Source organism: Nyctereutes procyonoides, unplaced genomic scaffold (assembly GCF_905146905.1).
Source record: "Nyctereutes procyonoides isolate TBG_1078 unplaced genomic scaffold, NYPRO_anot_genome, whole genome shotgun sequence".
In the NCBI taxonomy this organism is placed as follows: Eukaryota; Metazoa; Chordata; class Mammalia; order Carnivora; family Canidae; genus Nyctereutes; species Nyctereutes procyonoides.
In genome coordinates, this window is record NW_026575142.1 from 6355976 (window position 1) to 6378161 (window position 22186).

The 22186-nt window shown below is 42.1% G+C and overlaps 1 protein-coding gene across 3 annotated transcripts in view; it reads left to right on the forward strand.

The window, feature by feature from the left end:
* The first annotated feature begins 483 nt into the window (after positions 1-483).
* Positions 484-22186, forward strand: part of CERKL (ceramide kinase like) — a 106937-nt gene continuing 85234 nt past the window's right edge. For all 3 annotated transcript variants that reach the window (XM_055308542.1, XM_055308543.1, XM_055308544.1), the window contains exon 1: positions 484-712. In XM_055308542.1, coding sequence (XP_055164517.1) covers positions 484-712 — 229 coding nt within the window. The remainder of the gene's footprint in view (positions 713-22186) is intronic.

The window sequence follows — 22186 nt, forward strand, 5'->3', positions numbered from 1 at the left end:
CTGGTGCATTAGCTTCAGGTGTGCAACGTGGGGAGTCAACAGCACCATCCGCTGGGGCTCATGGTAAAGGGCCGCCTTCTAGTCCCGCGCTCAGGTGAGGCCAGGTGAGGCCCGACCCACGTAAACCACACTTAACCCCGCCCCCCTCCCCCTCCCCCCGGGCTCCAAGGACGCGCTCCCCCGCTCCCCCGGGGCGGCAGCTCGGCAAACGGGGGAGACGGCCCGCCAGGCCCGGGCGCCCCGCGGGGGGCAAGGAGAAGCCTGGGGGGCGGACTTGGGGGGCCCTGGGGGGCGGGGCGGGGCGCGGGGGGGCGGGGCGCGGCCGCCCGCAGGCCCAGGTGCGCGCCCCGCCTCCTCCCCCGGGCCCGCCCCGCGCCGTTGCCGTGGCAGCGCCGACGCCGCCCGGGCCGCGGGAGCGCGGCCTCCACCTCCGCCGCGAGGCCTCCGCAGACCCCCGGCTCCCGCCCCGCCTGCGCGTCGGCCATGCCCCGGGGGAGGCGCGGCGGCCGGGTGAGCGCCCTGGAGGGCGGCCCGGAGGAAGCAGCGGCCCCGGCCCCGGCCCCGGCGGCGGGGGCGTCCCAGCTACAGCCCCCCGCGGCGGCCGCGCAGACCCTGCTTCGGGGCATCTTCGAGATCCGGCGGAGCAGCTGCGACGTGGTGCTGAGCGAGCGCGCCCTGAGGTGGCGGCCCATCGTCCCCGAGCGCCCCGCGGGTCAGTGCTCCCGGCTCCCCGGGCTCCCCCTCCCTGCGCCCCGGCTCCCTCCCGCACCCCGTGCTCCCCAGGCTCCTCCCCCACTCCTCTCCGCCCCCTGCGCCCCGACTCCCCGCCCCCCTCCCGCGTTCCCTCCGTTTCCCCGCGCTCCCCGGGCACCTCCCCGCACCCCGCGCTCCCCGGCACCTCCCGCCTCCCCCCCCCCGCGCTCCCCAGGCTCCTCCCCACACTCCTCCCCGCACCCTGCGCCCCGGCTCCTCCCCCGCGCTCCCCCCGCACCCTGCGCCGGCCCCCCAGGCTCCTCCCGCACCCGCCCCGCGCTCCCCCCCCCCCAGCGCCCCCTCCGGCTCGGGCCCAGAGCTCCGTACCCCCTTCCCCCCCCCCCCCCCCCCCCCGTCCCGGCCGTTCCCTGCGGCGAAGTCTCACTCAGCTGCGGTGTTGCGACCCAGAAAATAAAGACCTGGGCCCCGGGGTCGGGGGGGGGGGGGGAGGCTCTTCCAAACTCGCGCAGTTCGGGCCTGCCCCCCCCCCCCGCCGAGGGCGCCCCCGGGTCGGACCCAGCCCCCGTCCCCCCCCCCGCCCTCCCGCCCCCGGCGCGGTCCCGGAGCTGCGGTCTGTCCGGTTACCGGAGTCCAGGGGCGGGCGTGGTTAGGGAGGTCGCGGCACCGCATTTACACACGACTATTTGGAGTCGTCGAGACGGTTTCCGGAAAAACCCTCGGGGCGGGGGCGCCGCTGGTCCCGGCTGAAAACCCGCTTAAGAAAATTAAAACAAACAGGGGCCTCCGGGTTGGGCCCCAGACACGCCGCGCTCCCGGCATCGCAGAAACCTGTTTCTGCTTTAAAGTTTCTTTGCAAAGCGCAGCCGACCCCCCCCCCCCGCCCGCGCCCCGCCTGGTGCATTCTGTGCCGGGTCCACGGCCCTTGCTCACAAGCAGCTTAATTTAAAATGTTTTCGGGTGTTTTGAAGACCCAGGTGGGCTGTTTTATTGAAGCCCTACGTTAAGAGCGAGGGATATCTGACTGCTGAGGCTGGGACGTCCAGTACTAGGTTGAATAGCAGTGGGGGGGGGGGGGACATCCCTGTCTTGTTCCTGATCTTAGGGGAAAGGCTCCCAGTGCTTCCCCATTGAGAATGACATTTGCTGTGGGCTTTTCGTTGGCTTTTAAGATGCTGAGGAATGTTCCTTCTAGTCCTACACTCTCAAGAGTTTTGATCAGGAATGGATGCTGTATTTTGTCAAATGCTTTCTCTGCATTGAAGGCATTCGAATTGGCAAAGAAGAAGTCAAGCTCTCCCTCTTCGCCGATGACATGATACTCTACACAGAAAACCCAAAAGCCTCCACCCCATGATTGCTAGAACTCATACAGCAATTTGGTAGCGTGGCAGGATACAAAATCAATGCCCAGAAGTCAGGGGCATTTCTATACACTAACAATGAGACTGAAGAAAGAGAAATTAAGGAGTCAATCCCATTTACAATTGCACCCAAAAGCCTAAGATACCTAGGAATAAACCTAACCAAAGAGGTGAAGGATCTATACCCTAAAAACTATAGAACACTTCTGAAAGAAATTGAGGAAGGCACAAAGAGATGGAAAAATATTCCATGCTCATGGATTGGCAGAATTAATATTGTGAAAATGTCAATGTTACCCAGGGCAATTTACACGTTTAATGCAATCCCTATCAAGAGCGAGGGATGTGGACGTAGAATTCTGGTTTTAAGTCCATTTGAGTTTGGGAGGATGTCAAGGTGTGTAAGTTCCCCAGAGCTCAGCTTAGCCTAAGAGTCCACTTAACCTGACAATGAAGGCGAAATTCTACGGAATTGAAGTGAGATCTTGCTCAGTGAGAGGTCATACAAGGTGGTGTTGCAGGGCCAGTGCACGAAAAGGTAAATCATGACATCAGAAAGGAAAATGTCTTAAATGGAGTGGTGATAGAGGAAAGGTAGGCTTACCTGTGTTCCTGGAAGTAGAATTTAAAGACTATAAAAGCTGAAAGTTTTTTTTTTTTAAATTTTGCTCCAAAGTCAATTATTTTTCTTTCATCTAGGTGTGTTACTTTTTTTTGTTGTTGTTACTTTTTTTCTTAACACTAGTGTGCAAACAGCTTCAGGCCCTTAAAATTGAAGTACAGAGTCCTCGCTGCTTCTTAAAAACTTCTGTTTATAGAAGAGACATACTTTGCTTAGTAAACTGAGTGGGAGAAGGAAAGGTGTTAGGAGACATGTGTAACAGTGGGAAATAATCTCTGGTGTGGAGTTAGTTAGCTGTGAATGCTGAAAGAGCCAGGAAATCGGTCCCGATAATAGAGGAAGAGCTCTATCAGTTACCATCCGTGGGGAGAGGTGCTGTGGAAGGAGGTGGTGGGGGAGACCGTGTCCATTGCTCCCTGGCCAGGGCCTGGCTCTTTCAGGAAAGGGTGGGGTGGGGTGAGGTCACTGGGCATTATTAGATCATACACAGGAATGTTTGCAAGACTACTCAGTTTTCTTTTTAAGATTTTATTTCTTCATGAGAGAGGCAGAGACCTAGGTGGAGGGAGAAGCAGGTTCCCTGGAGGGAGCTCAATGCAGGCCTAGATCCCTTGACCCTGGGACCACACCCTGAGCGACCCAGTCATCCAAGACCCCTCAGTTTTTAAACCCCAGAGTGCCTTCGTTAGTAGCTTTTAAAAATAGATTTTATTTTTTTAGAGCAATTTGAGGTTCACTGCAAAATTGAGCAAAAGGTATAGGGACTTCCCGATGCTCCCTGCCCCCTATACAGGCACAGCCTCCCCTGTTACCAACATTCCTCACCGGAGTGGTACGTTTGTTACAGTTCATGAACCTGCATGGACTCGTCATCACCCAGAGTCCAGAGTTTAGATTTCACTCTTGATGATGTTGTACATTCTATGGGTTTTGACAAATTTATAATAATGTGTGTTTCGGGTTTTCCAGAGAAACAGAACTTTGCTGTATATTTGAGGAGATCTCTGGGATTATGGAGGCTGAGCTGTGCCACTGGATGTCATCTGCAAGCTAGAGAACAAAGAAGGCCCGTGGTATTATTGAGACCAAATCTGAAGGCCTGAGAAGCAGGGGAGCTGATGCTGTAACTCAGACTAGATCTAGACAGGGGGGAAAGGGTGTTCAGAACATCTGTCTTGTTTACTGTCAGTATCCTGAGGAGTGCCTGACACATAGTTGTTGAGTGAATTTGTTAACTGGTCTCATGACCTTTAGTTTTGCTTATTGCTTTGTACTCTTTAGTATACTGCTACTTAATAGTGAGGTTTCATCACCTGCAGGAGTATCCCCTCCATTTTTTGTGAAAAGTATCAGAACTCTTCTATAAAAAAAAAAAAAAATCTTACGCTAATGTTGGCCTACTTCTCCACGTTGGGTGTCTTGACCCGAGGTTCCATCTTGCTCAGCCGCAGGGTGTAAGCACTGACCTGTGCATGGATTGACCAGGATGCTACCATTATGATGTAAAATACGTGCACAAAAGGGCATCATCTGTTTAGAACATGTTGTTTATTGTCTGCAATGTCACCTAGTGATCCTTCTATTGGAATTTTAAAATCTGGCCATTTTTCTTGTGGAATCCTGAGTTTACTCATGTGACTATAAAGTAATTACCCAGTTAGCTGTGATCTAGAGAGGAGCAAAATCCCAAAGAAGGGGGGAGTGGGATCAGGTGAGTTCTTTGAGGCCAGACAAGTCTGGGTCAGTGGACGTTGTCTAAGCAAAGCCGGCTGAGCGTAGTGCCCCAGTGTGGGTAGCTCACAACACAGTGCCTGGAACTAGGGTGGAGGGTGTCAGAAATTAAGGGTGCACAGGGAAGGGGGCATGGGCAGATGTCTTAGCCCTTCACTTGTGCTGTTACTGACTCAGATAGATTCAGTGTTTTTAAAAGCATCACCGATTACCTCTCAGCGTTGATCTCCGCCAAGGACAGACTTCCCGGCATGCTTGCTTAGCATGTAGTAAGCTTCTACTTGAGATGTTCAGTGAAAGCAGAAGATAGAAGCATTTTTGTGTATTCCCAAGGCAGGATCTGCTTACTGTACCTCGTGACTGGCTGGATAATGTTTTACCATAAAGGAAAGGCTACTGGTGTGGAGAGTTAGTAATGGGTAGGATTAGGCTGTATTAAGCTCAAATTCTAATACATTTAAGAATGATCAATTTTGGAATTTCTATGACAGGAATACCAAATACCCCCAAATCTCTCTCTGCCATTGCACACGGGAAGCATCACCATTTACTAATGAATAGCACCTTGAGGTATGAAAAACAGGATGGGATCTTATCATAGGTTCCCTAGTCCACGAGAGTAATTAAGTAGTTAATTGGCTACTCATGTTATTGGTAAGACTTCTGGTCAACAGTAGGCTATTAAGTTTTAGGCGAGTCAAGAATTATATGCGGATTTTTGAGTGCATGTGGGTCAGCACCGCCAAACCTTGCATTGTTCAAGGGTCAACTGTATGTAATTGTCAAAAACCACCAACTCCAAAGTTGCTTTTTTCAAGAACATACCTATTTTCATAGACTTTGGGTATTAGGACATCATAAATAAGTCGCAGGTTTGAATGATCAGTGGGGTCAACCATCTGGTGTGTGTGTGGAGCAGTTGTATTTTATAGCGGGAGCTACTCAGCCCTAACGGATTTCTAATAAGAAACACATGGGAGATACAGGCCCCTTCCTGCCCTTCACCAGCTTCAGGATATAGTGGACAGTCCTCTCAGCACCAGGCTTGTCTTTGGAGAAGAAGAAACCATTTTCTGATGGAGTATTGTTGGTCAAGTCTAGTCATCCCATTTTGTATGGTGGACAAAAGGATGAGCTTATCCTTAATTTCATTTACTATAACTTTTAAGCAAATTTCAGGGCAAGGATTTTATAATGTGTCTGAGTAGTACCTGAATATTATGTTTTAAATACTAAGAAAAATGAATTTCATATGTTACAGCTTAAAATTATCTATTTTTCATGGACTTACTAGTTCAGGTTACATAATTTCATGATTTGTTTTACCAAAGGGGTTGTTCCTACCCCCAACTCGGAGCTGAGTTGAATTAGAGCAGTTACCAGAAAGCATTAGAGCGCTGGGCTTCACCATAAAGTCTGGGAAGTGTTTCTTTTATGAGTGTTAAAATGATCCACTTTACACATATAAACATTTGCTTGAGACTTACCAGTGTGAGAGGTAATGTGGAAAAATGTGAACATGAGAAAAAAATAATTTCAAAACAACAAGAGTTAATGGTCGTTTGGGACTTAGCAGAGCTGGGTGCATTCTGAGTATTAATCTGCCTAAGCTGTTGGGGAACAGATGTACGTGAAACAGATCCCAGTCTTCTGCTGTGTACATCCAAAGTGAGACATCTGTCAGTGGACCTTGTGGTCAGAAATAATGGAAGCAGGGGTTAAACCCCAAAATGACCTGTTACGTGAATTATTGAAGGATTAATTACTCAGTAAAACCTGCTTTATCAGTCTACATGTTAAGAAAATACTTCTTTTAAAAAAATTGTCAGGCTGTTCCTAAGATGTAAAATTTGAAGGAATTTTTTAAAAAAGATGGGTATGAAAAAATCAAGGTCGCCAAGGAACTGCGTGTGCTGTTTATGAAGTTTTTAAAAGGCTTGGAAAGATCTGTTAACCTAGTATGTAGATCTTAAATAGTCCTGTTGTATAAAAGCTTCTTGTTAAATAAAGTAAATCGGTCCGCACAGAAAAACAAATGTAGAGTGAATCTCTAGAGATGACTCTTGGCTTGTCCTTTCTGGGGTGACGGGATGTTCGGTATCTGAACCGCCCAGTACTGTTGTCACCCAGCCGCATGCAGCTGTTACACCTGAAATGTGGCTAGTGTGGCTGAGTAACTGAATTTTTAATTTTAATTGAATTGAATAGCCGCACATGGCTAGTGGTGATCACAGCGGCTAACACTCTCTAATGCATCCAGAGTTGCAATTGTTAATTTCCTGTGTTCCTGGGTGTCGGTTTTAATATTTATTTCTATAGGAAGGTACAGTTTTCAAATCGTAATTTTAAGTGATATGGTCCTACAACCTGCACTACCAATTTAAAGACAAAGCCACCGAGTGTAGAGATGGCAAAGTCCTTTAACATATTTTGTGAATCTCCCCCAACCCCCCCAAAAAGCTCTTGTTATTACAAACTAAGTGGCTGGTAAATAGTTCAGTTGAAGTCTTTTTTGTAAAAATTACTGTATTGTCCCTCATGGTTGTTGTGATGTACTTGAATTGAGATTTAGCGGACTTAATCGGTTTCTTACTATAGACACAGTATATATGGGCTAAGTGGTCTAGCCTGTGTACCCCAGCTCCCTAGGAGTCTGCATATTACTGTTATTCCTTAAACATGTGGCACCATCTGAGGGCAAGTACTCTTAAAAACTTGATCTACTTTTATGTCCCCCCCCCCATTCTTTTGCCCTCTCCCCGATGGGATCTTTGGACCTAGAACGGGTGCATAAATATCTTTCTAGAAGTGGGGAACGGTGCTTATGCTGAAGCCAAGGGACTTAAAAACTGAGAGTTCAGCGTTTGGATCAAGGTCAGGAAAGCAGAGGGATTGATCCAGCTGGAAGCAGGAGGACCTGAAGTGAAATGCAGAAGTCTAAACAGGAAGCTAAAGGATCACAGGGCCAGGTAGTAGATAATGGGATTGACAGGTAGGCTGGATGCACAGGAGGATGTCCTTGCCTGGGCTGGACATTTTTGTGTCCTCTGTAATTTGGGAAAAATGGGCCATCCTCGTTTAAAGGAGTGGGGATGTGATGGACCTACTGCGCTGGGATCTCGGTACTGCTGCACTCATCCTGAACCTCAGGGCCTATCCTGCAGAGTCTGTTTCTTGACTAGGTCATTCAATTACGTTTAAAATATTGACAAACCTACAAACATTGGTCCTCAACGTGGGCTTCTAGAAGTCTCCCATGTGACTGTATCCTGCCCACGTTTTGGAACAACTGGTAGTACCTGCTGGACGAGTGCTATCTGGTTGTGTGTGTAGTATGAGTGAAAGGAGGGAATTCTTAGTGGCCGTGGCTCTTCCCAAGCTCTGAAGTTTTCCAAAAGCAGTATGTGATGAAAGAGGCAAAAGAAAAGAGAGATAGATGGAGTTTGAAGGGAATTAAATCTTATGCTAACTTTTGGCACGTGAACCAGGAGCTGATTTCAGTTTCTGATCAATGGCTGAATCAAGAGGCAGAGAGGCAGGCAGGTATGCACACCAAAAATAAATAAATAAATTAATTAATTAATAAATTAATAAAAAACTGGCATACTGCTATGCACTTATGGTAAGCCTAAAGATAAGTCTACAATAATATACCAGCTGGCATCAGGGAATTCCTATGTATATTCCAGGATTTTAATCAGAAACAGTGTTCTAGAAACTACTGCCACACAACAGCGTCCAGTGTTTGAAAACAGAGAATGTTGATGGATGTTTGCTCTGCCAAGACCTGTGCCAAGTATCTTATCTTGTTTAATCTTCCCAGTGAGATTATGTAGTCTAGGTAGGATTTTTATCCCTAGGGCTCAGAGATGTTAAGTAACTCGTCCAAGGTCATACTAACCGTGGAGTTCAAAGCCAAGCATTCCGACCAGCGAGCCCATACTGCGCCCATGAGGTTCTGGTGCTTCTTGGATCCAGCAAGAAGGAATTTCCCCTAAGAATCTCTCTCGTGAGCAAGTGAGCAAACGAGCATAATGGGTCAAACCAAAACCTCTAATAGAACAGTTTCATTGGACTTTTCCAGGCCTTTAAGACCCCTCTACCATGGAGATCACATTATTCTTCTCAGGGTACTTCCGTTTCTCAGTCCAGGCTAAAAGAGAGACAAAGGAATTTTTGAAGTTTAAAAAAAACCAAAAAAACTATTTTTAGTATGGAAAACTTCCAACATAGCAAATGTACGAAGCCTAATAGAAGCCTCCATATACAACCCAGGGAAGGGTGAGGCTCTCTGTAACACGTTGGCCTTGAAACTGTTTAAACTGAGCCTTGTTTCATTTATGCTCTGGCTCTTTCCCTTATTTCTCTGGAATGGTTGGAAGCAATTCCTAGACCTCATAAATTGCATCTATAAACATTTCAGCATGTATCTCTAGGAGGTAAGGATTTAAAAAATAGGCACAATATGATCACAAAACCAGGCTTCCTAGTTACAACGACACCCTATATCCTCAAATATCCAGGCAGTGTTCATAGTCTCCTGAGTGTTTCTCTCTAAATAGGAATCAACGGTAATGAGGTTGGTTTTGCAGTTGGTTGCTGGGTCTTTAATATCTTCTAATCCACAGATTCCTCATTCTTTTTCCTGGCAGGTTGGTTGTTTTTCCTGAACAAACTGAGCTGTCTGCCCTGTAGTTTCCCATAGGAATATGAGAAGTTTCCTGGGGGGTGGGGTGGGGGGTGGTGTGCAGGTGTCTGTGAAAGGTAAAAGTAGAAGGAGACAGATAAGGAGGGATACCCTAGTGACTGTGAGGCCAATCCGACACCTGTAAAGGGGGGAATAAGGCAGGTGGGGACGGGGGAGCCTCAGCCCATGATGCATATCTGGTCAAGTCTTTGCTTACCTAGGGTGAGATTTGGGGGTGTTTGGGGGGAAAAGATTGACCATTAGGAGTCCACCTTGGGCAGCAATGGCCAAACCTCAACTGTGTTTAGTCATTGGGAATGATGTGACCTCACTGATGACATTTGAGGTAGATCCTGAAGGGACCAACAACTAACTTCATATGAAATGGGTTTCAATTTACAGCAATGCCGATTTCTTACTAATTCTCAAACTCTCCTACTCTGGCAATGTTCATGATTGGGAACCCCTCCGAGTTGACTTCCAGGTCCTTTCCACATTCCCTCAGCTGTCTCCCATAGTTTCCTTGCTTTCTGGAATTGCAAGATATTCCAGGCTCATCTTGAACATGTCATGCCTCAGGCATTGCATCCACCTGCCCATCAAGGAAGCTTTCGTTCCTTTTGTTGGGTAGTGGTATTTAGAGGCCACAAATTGAGCCCCGGTTTTTTCCTTCTGTTTTACAGTTTGTTTTTTAAACCGAGCTGGGAAGTGTGTATTTTTTCTTCTAAAAAGAAAATGCGTCATGGAATTATGCTGATACTTCCAGTTTAAGTTTAGGACTAAAAGGTTTTTACTTTACCTCTTTTCTGCTCTTCTTAAAATCCTGATTTTTGTTTTTTTAACCGCAACAATATCATTGCTCAGTGACTTTATCTTATAACACCTGTAAATCACAGAATAACAACACCAGTGTTGCCATCAGTGGTGTAACTTCTGAAAGCCCCTTAAGATCATTCTGTAACTTTTTGTTGTTGCCATTAGAGTGCACACCACCCAGGGTAGATGCCCTGTGTAGTCAAATTACTGTGTTTTAAAGACGCTTAAAATCATTCCTGTCTCTGATGTCACATCCTCAACTCAATACACAGAATTATCTGTTTCATTTTGTTTTTGATTTTGGGAATTTTTAAAAATCCAATTTTGTTTGATAATTATGTAAGAATATTTATAAGGTTCCAGAGTCAGACCTGCTAAACTATATTCTGAGAAGTGTAACTTTCTGTCTGTATCCTTTCTACACATTTTTCCCCTTCCTATCATAGGTAAGATTGTCTTTCATGTATTCATTTGTAAATATAAGCGAACATGTGTGTGTACATGTTTGCTTATGTGTATATATATTCTCCTTACCCAGCCCCTACCTACCTTCTTAAATTCATGGTAGCATGCCATATTTTTTCCAAATTTATTTTTTTTAATAATATACTTGACATAACATGCTGTAGTGAGAGTCTGCATTTGCTTTTCTATCTACACAGTAATCTATTCTGTACTGTAGTTTATTGAACCAACTCTCCATTGAAGGATTTGGGTTATTTCTAGTCATTTTTGCTACTGGAAATAGTATTGTAATGGAAAACTTTACATGTCCTTTTGTATTTTTTTTCCAGTATATTTTTGGAGTAGATTCCTAGAAGTGGGATTGTTGACTCAAAGAATAAGTACCTATGTAATTTTTAAATAGATTTTAGGTTTTAGAGCAGTTCTAGGTTCATAGGAAAATTAAGCAGAAGGTGCAAAGATTACCCATGTACTCCCTGCCTGCCTGTATAGTTTTGCTCAATATTTCCAAATCACCTTGTGAACATTGTACTATTTGGCCCTTTTATCATTGTATGAGGACACCTGTTTCTGTGAAGTTTCTTCCAAAGATATATTGCCAAAGTTTTGAAAAACCCACCTGATAGATGAGAAATTATATTTCCCCATAGTTTTAATTTCTGTTTTTCTCATTAAATCATTCATGCTTTTAGCTTATTTCTCCCAATATTAGGGAGCACCTAACCGAGCATGCTGGGTTTTCTGATAGGCTACAGAGATTCTATAATCTGACACAATTTTGGCTTCCAAGTATTCACAATCTGTAGGGAGACTTATTGGCAAAATTACTAGTGGTCTGTCTTATGTGCAGTTGAGATATTACAGGGCATTATAAACACACATGGAAGTCAGTTATGACTGGAGGCATTTGTTTTTTAAAGCAAATGACTTTGGGTTTTGAGAAGGCATTCATGGAACCAGGATGGATTATAAATGGGTTCCACACTGAAGAGCCCATTTCAGTGGCTGGTATACCAGGAGCTCCAGGAGACAGTGTATGTTGGCGGGGAGATTGGGGAGGTGAGGCTAGATGAAGGGATATTGTCAGAGATAGAATTTAGAGGATATGGGGCTTGAGGGAAGGGGAAAAAACCAATGAGATTTTTAACGTGTGTTATGGAATGGATAGTGGACACTGCTAAAATTCTCAGATTAGCAAAATGAGAAAGTATCTTACTTGAAATGCATCATACCATGCATCCAATATTGCCAGTGACTAGCAAAATGCCCAAACAGAAGGGAAATTGAAAGCTTGAAAAATGCATAAGCTGGAGAAATGGCTCCTGGAGGACTGTAAGCTGAACCCTGTAAAACTTCAGGTTCTGTTTTTTGTGAGCCTTGGGCTATCTCTTGTGTCCTGTTTCTTATTAGGTTGAGGCTACTTTAATCAAACCTATTTTCAGGAAACATTACTCATTAAATATTGGAGATAAAGCTATGATCTTTGTATAGTATATAGCCATAATATTTTGGTATTATTAACATTTTTAAAAACCAATGAAATTATTTTAAACACATCAACTTTTGCATGTAGAAAAATTTTTATATATCATTTTAAACCCAGAAAAAAATCCATTTCATAAAATCAGAGGATTTTTGTCTGATACAAATACTCCAAATTAAACTTTTAAGTATACTGAACGTTACACATAATTCAAAGTACTTTCTATGTCCCATCTGTGCAGAAAGAATAAAATCAATAAAATTAAGCAACTGTTGGCATATAACGGTTCCTTATTTGTGGCATGTTTTCATGTATTGAAACTGTAAAGGGAAGATAGTGTATGTTTTGTTGTTTTCATCATATAGATAGACACTTATTACAGTTAAAATCTTGGATTGTAATGCATTTTTAAAGTCCCATTCATAACCCACTTATTTTAGATACTTTATTTAAATACTTAGGGTAAACTGAAACATCTAGATATTTTTGTCATGGGATTTGATTTATAATATCTTATTTCAAAAGTAGAATTTTTTTTTTCTAAAAATATTTCCATTTCTTAGAATTAGCATTTTTTATATTTGGGGGGAAAATTGTATTATAGCTTCTGAATTAAAGACAATTTTATCCTTTTCCCGGGTTGTTTGAATGTCTTACACTGGGGCCAAACTTACTCTATTACTGGGCTTCATGTTATGGAATTATCTTATGGGTGAACTGAATTTTACCCAAATCTTCTTGATACTTGAACACTTTACTAGGTGCATGCCAGATTGCTACTTCCATGCAGAAGCACTGGATGCAAAGTACGTGCATTGAAATTCTAAGAGCTTTTTCAAATTTAACTTTCCTACAGTATGACGTGAATCCCAACAATTCGTATACAAAGTTATGGAATACCTTTTGGCTTTGGCTTTAGTCAATCACAATTAGCGTCCATTATGTACACTGTATATTTTGGGGTGATATGACTAGTTCCAAAGAAATATCCTAGAAGATCTCAGACTTCTGAGGTCAAAGCTGATAATACTACATTATTTGCAGCTTTCCATTACAATAATGACCTAGCAGTTACCAATTGCTTAAATACTGAGTATAGGGCACCAAGTTGAACCATGGATTTTGAACTGAAGAACACATGTTCATATCTTAAACTCATCAAATATTACCATTAGCTTGGAAAACAACAGCTATTTTCACCATTATTCTTGAGTAGCCTGAAGAAATCAGAGTCAGAGGCGCCTATAAAAACTTTAGTGTTCTTATTTGGCTAACATTCTGCCTTTATAAGAGTCTCAAGAAAATCAGTTAAATGCCAACTCTGAAAATTCAACACACTGTCCATCATCTTCAGTTTACCATTAAACAATACTATGCCCTGGCTATAACCCTCTAATTTTATTTTTTCACTGTAATGAAAGTACTGGTCATTATTGCTGCCACTGATGCTCTTTTGTCTGCACATACTGTTGCAACATAATGTGTTGTGCATTTGATACGGATATTACCATATTGCCATAAGGAGCTGCTATTATTTTAGACACCAACTGATTCCATGATAGTGTCAGATTTCTTTAACATATGCTTATGTTTTTGTACAAATGACCTCAAGAAACATCTGCTAGTTTTGTGGTGGTATCTACTGTTTCTTTTTTAGGATTTGACCTGTCAGTCACTTTTTAATGTGAATCTACAGTATTTCATTAGAGTAGGCTCACTGTTTTTTTTTCTAATGCTGTTGATATTAATTAATAACATCTATGGCATAACTCAGAAGGAAACTGAAGCTGCCTGTGCACATTATTTTAAAATATCTTTTCATGATTGCTCTTTTAACTTTTTTGCTGTTGGTACTTTAAAATGCAAAAGAGGGCACTTTGAGTTTTACAAAAAGTGTATTTGAGTTTTACAAAAAGTGTATTGTAGTTGTGGGGTATCATTGGGCCGTTCGTGTCCTGGGCTGATTGCTAATCTTTCTTAGTATCTTCGATGAGTTTGGAAGGACAGGCAAAGGAAAGGGAAGCGAAGTTTCTATGAAGTCGTGATATTTTTGCTTGAGGGTACTGGGAAAACTTCTAGAGAGCATAAACCATTGATTATGTTCTAGGTGGAATGTCTTCTTTTACTCACTTTGATGTGACTCTGATAAAACAACGACCACACATTTCCATTGTCTGGCATTTTCTTTTCTGCATTCCTCTTTGTTCTTTTTTTTTTCTTTCTTTAAGACCTAGCTGTTGATTCAAAGAAAGTAGTATGATTATATATTTATGGTATTTAAAACATCAAAATGAAAGAACGGTCTCTGAATAGCAATATGGGTCCATGTTTTCCAGAGGGAAATGTATAAACAGATTTTTTTCCAACCCATTTATTAGAGGACATTGTCTCTAAAATCGTCTTTCCTACATGTCTTATACTAAATCTAAACCCAACAAAGCAAATGTGCATAAGAGGTATAGTCCTCCTCGCAGTATATATCGGTGTCGTTCAGATAAGAACTAGACTAGCTTACTTTTCTTCTCTTTTCCATGCATCAGCTGCTGGACTCCTTCAGATTTGAAGCATCTTCTCATTTACATCTCTGGGCTCATGCAGTAACTCTTGCTGCTCTTAGGCTCTCTCTGTCCCTTGGGTGACTTATGTCATTAGGACAGCCTTCTGTCCCCTGCTTGCTATCCCTTGGCTGAAACTGAGTGGAGGCCCTTGCCAGTTACCTGAGGTGCTGGACCTGCTGTGGCTCCGCTTTGGCCTCTGTGACGTCTGTGCGCCTTCCATGCCAGAACGTGGTTCTGTGAGGGGAGACAGCATTCCTGAAAGCTTCAGTGTCAGTGGTAGGACCGAGCGAGGCTGTGTTGAGGGCCTAAGCAGCTTTCTTTTAGGCCTGAAATAGGAGAGGCAGGGGCCTCAAGGTCCCTTGAGAAAGACAGATTTCCCTCCACCCCCTGGGCCCAACACTCAACCATTTAAGTGGGTTAGTGGCCTGGACCCAAAGGGGAGTATAATTCTCCCAAATAGTGGTTTCGTTTACCTCTGGGTCTGGTGGGTGTAAGACGAATGAAGGGAGGTCCCCCCATATCTTTGCTCGCCTCCGGTAGAGCAGACCTTTGACTTTCAGTTCTAGCTTCCAGGCCTCTGACCCCCTTCCCTGGGCAAGATCCTTAGGGACAGGGGATCTTCACGAAGAGTTTTTAGGTGCTGGGTGTATCTGGAAGCCTATTTGAAGTAGAGAGACTCTGGAGGGATTTTCCTTTAGATACTTATTTCTGCCTCCACCGTTTGTTGTTAGTTTTCAGTGCAGGGAATTTGGTCTGTAGGATCCTGGTGGGGTGGAGGAGGGGAAACCGAATTACACATCTTTGCATTCATGTTATGTGGTGCCTGGTGTGACGTCACGAACAGGTGGGCCCGTGATTTTTTCCTTGATGCTCTTTTTAAGAAGTCAATTATGTCACTGGGAATGGAAGACTAGCAAAATTAATTTGTTGATTGCATTCTTTAAAGAAATCTTGCATGCATGTTCACAAGAGAAATCGGGGGTTTCTCCCTTAAAGGACAAAGCTTTGTTTTGTTTTTAATGAGACACACTCTTTATAATTAAAACAAAATCCTAGAGTTAAGGGATTACTGTCTTAAATAATTGGATTTCTTTCATTTGTTTCCCTGATCCCCATATATGAGAATAAATCTAGTGGTGTCTTAGGATAATACATATTTAGAGATTAAATAGTTCTAACCACCGAACTTTATTAACGCCTCCCAAAGTTCTCACATGATATAGAAAGTAATGTAAGGTCAGGAACTTATTTTAGATTTGGGAAGGGCACAGACACAGAAACTCAGAAATTGGTTGAAAACAACAGAAGCAAAAACAAACAAAGAAAACAGAAGCTGTGAAAACACTTCTGAAAACTTATTGATCTTTGCAATATATTGTTCAAATATAAATAGGCTTATTATTTGCATAATTTTCTTTAACCCTGCCCTTAAAATATGAAATTTAGTATTATATGCTTTTTCTTTCAGATAAATGCTTTTCTGAAATGGTATTTTAATGTCTGAGGATGGTTTGGCTTAAAAATGGTTAAGGTTTAAGTGATGTCAGGGAAGAGCAAAATGCAAATGGCCAGCAGTTGTTACTTTAGAAAAATTCACAGAATAAGCTTTGTTCCCCTCTCTCTTTTCTTTTTCTTTCTTTCTTTTTTTTTTTTTTTTTGTCTCCATGCTCCAGAGCCCTTTTTTAAGACTCTTAAATCATGTGTGAGCCTGGGAGAGGAAAAACATTAGAGTAAGTGGTAAGAAGGGGGAGTATTTGCCTTGAGGCAACGTATTCCTCATCTGGGCCTTTCCTAAAGCCTTCCCTTCAGCCCCTGAAATCAGAATCTGAGCTCCCAGGGAGGAGGCTGTCTTAGGGGCAGCAGGAATAGGGCCCAGCAGGAGTGACGTATGGTGGTAGGTGAGGGGCCACTGCTCTAGTTGGTCTGGGCTTTGATAAACATTTTCGAACTGACCTGTTTCTCTACCTCCTTCTGGGTCAGTCTTGACCCTAACTTTGCAGACTTGCTGTGCCCCAGTCCTCCTGGGTTTGGAAGCTCAAGCAGGCACTGGTTCTCGTTCTAGTGGGAGCAAAAATATCAAGGAATTGTGCAAGATTTTCTCTTTGATGCTGCAGGAAGACAACATGAGAAATAATTGTACATGGTACTTTCAAATCTACCCGTTTTTCAGTTAACTTCACCTGTCCCCTCTGGGCCAAGTTGTAGCACTTGCTATTTTAATTAATGCTCATCTAAAATAATTTAGTGTCTTCTCAGTATAAGCCTAGCATGAGAACTAATGACAAGCTAGGCAATTAAAGCCTTTTCTCCTTTTGGCATTAAATATTCTTCAGTGTTCCCCCCTAGAAATGTTGGAATATACAAGGAAACAAAGATATATGATCAGTTTCTTTGCCATATTTTACTTGATAAGGTGTTGAGAAAAAAGGTCACCCAGCATGTGGTATTTTGTTATGGCAGCCCTAGCAGTCCAATACACCATCCTTCCTCAAGTTTTTCTTTTTCTTTTTTTCCCTGTGCCCTTCTGTGGCCTGCCTTCTGTGCACACATGGAGAAAGAAAGAGCTCTGTTTCTTCCTCTTCTCATAAGGATACCGGTTCTGTCAGGTTAGGATACCACCCTTATGACCTAATTTAACCTTGAGTACTCATTAAAGGCCCTGTCTTCAAATATAGTCACTCTGGAGGATTAGGGCTTCATCATATGTATTTTGGAGAGGGGAGGGGCACAATTCAGTGCCTAACAAGTGCTAAATCTTTTGCAAACCTGAAAGTTGATTTTTTTTATCCTCTCTCCTCCAAATTGCTGTTAACAGTGTGATGTATTTTTCTATTGTTGTTTTTGATTTTTTAGAAAAATGGTTAATGTATGGTTACTTTCAAATTATATATAATACGAAGAAATAATAATGTTAGGAGTGTCGACCATATGAAAATGGTTTGAAAAGATGGATTCTTTTATTTGTAAGTAGGTTTCCTCCGCTCTAAATCTCTATGAACTGGGGCAATCTAATCAGCCTAAATGCCGCCAACAGTAATGTTTTAGTTATATTATAGCAGCTTTCAAAAGATAGTGAAATATATTTGAGTACCACTAACACAGTCATGAGTTTGCTTGACCTACTGAATTTTTCTGAAAGTGTGATGAACTCATAACTTCATTTTTTTTTGTCTGTGATTGCAAATGTTTGATGAGAGATGACTGTGTCTGATTTGTTTTCCTCTTGTTAAGGGTTCATTTCAGGTTTGGTCCTGAAATCAGTGTTTGTCATCTTTATATCTTTCTGGAAAATCTTGCCAATAAACAATTATCTTGCTAAGGAAAAGTTCTCAGGATTATCAGATTATTGCTCAACCCTAAAAGGCCATGCAGAGAAGTGATTTGGGTCAATATTGCTCTGCTTTCTTCAAGTCTGAACAATTCACTTCTGTAGTGCAATCAAAATACTGACCTACATTTTGAAAGTAAAACACTGTTCTGTTATCTAAATCCGCTGTGCTATTAAAGGGTGAAATACAGAAAAGAGGTCACCAGTTATTATTTTTTCTCCTGTCCTTGATTACAGGTTGCTTTTGTTGTTATTGTTAAATGATCTGCTTCTGAAAGGTAACTGAAATGAAAATTCACTAAGATTTCTATATGAAATCCTAGTAAAGATAACTCAGGATTGTTGAATAATGATGTTAAAAAAATGCTACAGCCCTATTAAAATCCAAGGGGTGAAATAAGTTAATTCTATTTGGAAATATTTCAATACGAATTTAGCTTTGACTTTTGATAAATAAGAATGTTAAAAAATTCTTCTGCGTGTTTAAGCTTTTAATACTTGAATCATTCTCCCTGAGGTTGGCATACAAGTGTGTCCCTTACTTTGGTTTGGTAAAGGCTCTGAACATGCAAAGCGACAGATGTTATACCCAGCATAATTATATGTATCCTGGAAACACATCTTTATAGAGTGGAATTGGTTCTTGGGAAAACAAAAATTTGGCAAACAAAGGGCATTAAATTGCTGATCTCAGCAGTAATTACCTGGGATAGATTATAATAATCTTGTGGAGGTGGTAACAGCATCCATGCATTGGAAAAAAAATGCAATTCTAAAATACATTAAAAGGAAAATGAACTTGTGTAAACTTTAGCTCATCCATCCCTTTAAAGAGCAGAAAAGCCCTTAATTTCTTTCTTTCCTTTTTTTTTTCCCCCTTTATCTTTGGAAAATTCTTACAGCTCTCTAAGAAAGATTCCCGGTATTCTAAATCTTGATAATACTGGTTTTTGACCATGTCTCTGTAAGGTTACTGCCTTTTTATTTTTAATGCCTACTGAAAATAGATCATTTTAAATAAATAAAATATTCCCTAATCTTCAAGCATCCAAGTAACTCTCTGAAACAAATTGGTGACTGTAAGATCCGTAGTTATTTGAACCAACAAACATACTAAAGCAGTGGTTTCTGTGATTTTGGTCTCTTCATTCCAAGGGCATCTTAAAGCACCCGCTCTCTGCTTCCTCAACAGATAAAGCAGAGCTACTTAGGTCCATGTCATGGAAGGTAAAATTATCTGAAGGTCAGTTGGAGAACCTTGGTGTCAAATTTTTCTTAAATAGGCACATAAAAAATTGTTGAGGTCCTTACAAAAACTTCAGAATTTGATGGTGTTAGTTTTTAGTCTGAAGCGTTTTAAAAGAAGAGGTGGTCAAAAGCTGGAGTCTGAATAGCCAGTTAGTACCAAGATCACCTAAATACAGTGTCGCTTACTTTTTTCACCCCCATAGAAAGATTTTGAACACAAATGAAACCTTTAGGACAAGATGTACTTTGAGAATATTCTGAAATAATTATGGATCTTGTTTACCTTAGATGATGGGCATGTATTTTGTTGTTATTGATGATCATTTAGATATGCCATCACCGAATCTCAAATTTTTTAGCAACTCCTTCTCCTGTAAACTGGCGCAATGGCATAGTTTTCAGATCTGTTGAGAAGCTGAAATGGTGCATAAGGCAGAGCGCACACTCCAGGGCTGGTGTGCTTTCATGTCTAGCGTTTCTTTCCAGTCATAGAGTGTGTAAAGGTTTTCTTCCTCAGCACAGTCTGTGTGTTTCCATAACAAAATCCAGGATCCAAAGAAAGACTACAAGATGACAAAGGCAGGTAATTGTGATCACATTTCTGTTCCATGACACATAATCATTAGTGTTTCTCAGAAACTCTGTCTTCACATCCCAGGGTGGCGTTTAAGGAGGAACTTTGTGTGGTGAGTGGGGCGAATAGCCCTTTTAGGATGGATACATACTGAACCTGATACATTTCCCAAAGTATTTGGGAAAATACTTGTACCTGACTAGGAGAAGTGGGAGCAGTGGTGGCATGTGGGTCAACTTCCAGTGATTTTCATTTCTTACTGTTAACTCAAATACATCTGCCCATTATTTTCTATACTCTCAATTCCTACATTTCTCCTTCTAACCTATTCCATAAATGCCTTAGGAGACCCTTTGACCAAAGGAGGTTTCCTAATCTACTTTAGAGAAGGTACTCAGGATGCCCCCTACTAATAGGAGCTACCTTTGTAAACTCAAAATAAGGCCACAGCAGTTTTGTATTCTATTTGTAAGGTAGAGGCCTCCTCAAATCGTTCCTGCCTATTATCATCTGTCACACAAGCACTTTTTTTTCTGATTTATCTAATTCAGGTATTGGTGTGGTGACTGCAAATGGTTTGTTGAATTATTTCAGGTAATAATAGCTAACACTTGCTATTATTATAGGACATTGTATGTGCCAGGAACTGTTAACAGCATCTTACTAACTCACTGAATCCTCAAAACAATCCTCAGAGGGTAGGGGCTATTATCACTTGCATTTCTAGATAAGAAAATAGAAGAGGAAGACTTGAAGGAATTTTTCTTTTTTTAAAAAAAATCTTTATTTATTTATGATAGTCACACACACACAGAGAGAGAGAGAGAGAGAGAGAGAGAGAGAAGCAGGCTCCATGCACCAGGAGCCCGACGTGGGATTCGATCCCGGGTCTCCAGGATCGCGCCCTGGGCTAAAGTCAGGCGCTAAACCGCTGCGCCACCCAGGGATCTCTGAATGAATTTTTCTAAGGTCATGCAGTAGAAATAGGCAGATCCTAGATTCTAGCCCCTTTCTGAAGAGGTTATCTCTGCTGCTTCAATTTGGTACCTTTTTTTTTTTTTTTTTTTTAAACTAGGCTCCACTCCCAGCATCGAGCCCAATGTGGGGCTGAAGCCCAAGTACCTGAGATCAGGCCCTTTGCTGAAAATCAGAGTGTGGCCTCAGGGGTAATAAGACCACGCGACTCCTCTCTGCCTTTCTCCTTCTGTTTCCTATAAGGATTTCAGCTCTTAACCCTCAAGAACTTCTTTGTAACATGGTTGGAACAAAAAGTATAAGAAAGTATCTAGGGATCCTTTCTGAAATATTTTAGGGGATGTCTTTACTTTGTTAGGTTTATTAGAAGTGCTGATTCTCAGTAGGGTTGATAAATGGACAGTGCGTGTGAGTGACTTGGGAGGAGGATAGTAGAAGCCAGACTTCTGTTAGAGCAACCCCTGGAGCCATGGTTGACTAGGCCTTTCTGTGGTCCTGTACGGTTGGGGTTGGGCATATGGTATCGGGTGGGCCTCCATCTGAGGGGCTCTTGTTCTCTTTCCCTTTGTGACCTCCAGTCCTCTTTTTTGTTCATGTACTTCTTTGGTTTCCTTGATTTTTTCCTTTTCTTAATTTTTGACTTTATATCACTATTCACTTCTACTTCTGCAGATTCGCTGTTTTTCTTACTCCTCACTGTTTTCCATTTGAAACATTTAGAGACCCATCAAGAAAAGTAAAATAATAGGAAAGGAGAGTTAAGCACCAATAAAATGAAATATCATAATAGTAACTTAGCATGTCATTGGGAGTCCCTGAAGGATGGGTTTCTGGAGTTGTACTGTTGGAATTTAAGTTTTGTCACTTCCTGTGTGTGTGAGACTGTGGTGCACACTATTTAAGCTCTCAGCTTATCTCCCTCCCACTCCCCTTTCTGTAAGATGGGACATGATAACAGTACCTAGCTTACAGTGCTGTGAGGTTTCAGCAATATAGTATAATATAAACCTCTTGGCACTAGCCTGCAGTGAAATTTGTCATTAATATTTGTTAAATAACTTTTTAAAGCATTTTAGAGCTGAACGAAACATGAGATTATGTGTCATCTTCCTGACTAAAGGATAAGTACCTGCCTTTTTTTTTTCTTTAACCACTATTTAACACCCAGAATAGTGTTATCCAGCAAATAAGGACTGAATAAATATTTGTTGAATGAATAAGTGAATCTGTTCCCATGTCCTTATTTTAGGAATGAGCTATCAAGCTCAAAAGGTTAAGGGATTAGCCTCAAGATAGGTGACCAAGCTAGAGCTAAAATTAAGGTCTCCTGACTCCCACACCAGTATCTTTTCTGGGAAGACTATGCCATTTTCTATTTGTTTTGTATGGTAAATTTATAGGAAGCACTACAGTAGTATGAGGATGAGCTTTGATTATTCAGATGTGCTGAGAATCAAAATCTAGCATTTTCATTTAATCATTGGCACACTACTTCTCTTAATTTGCACATCTTCATCTATAAAGTGAGATAATTTCCACCTTTCAGAACTATTATGAGGATTAATTAAGATAATCCACATAGAGCACTTGGTCCCATTTCTTTGGCCCTGATTCATTAGTCTAG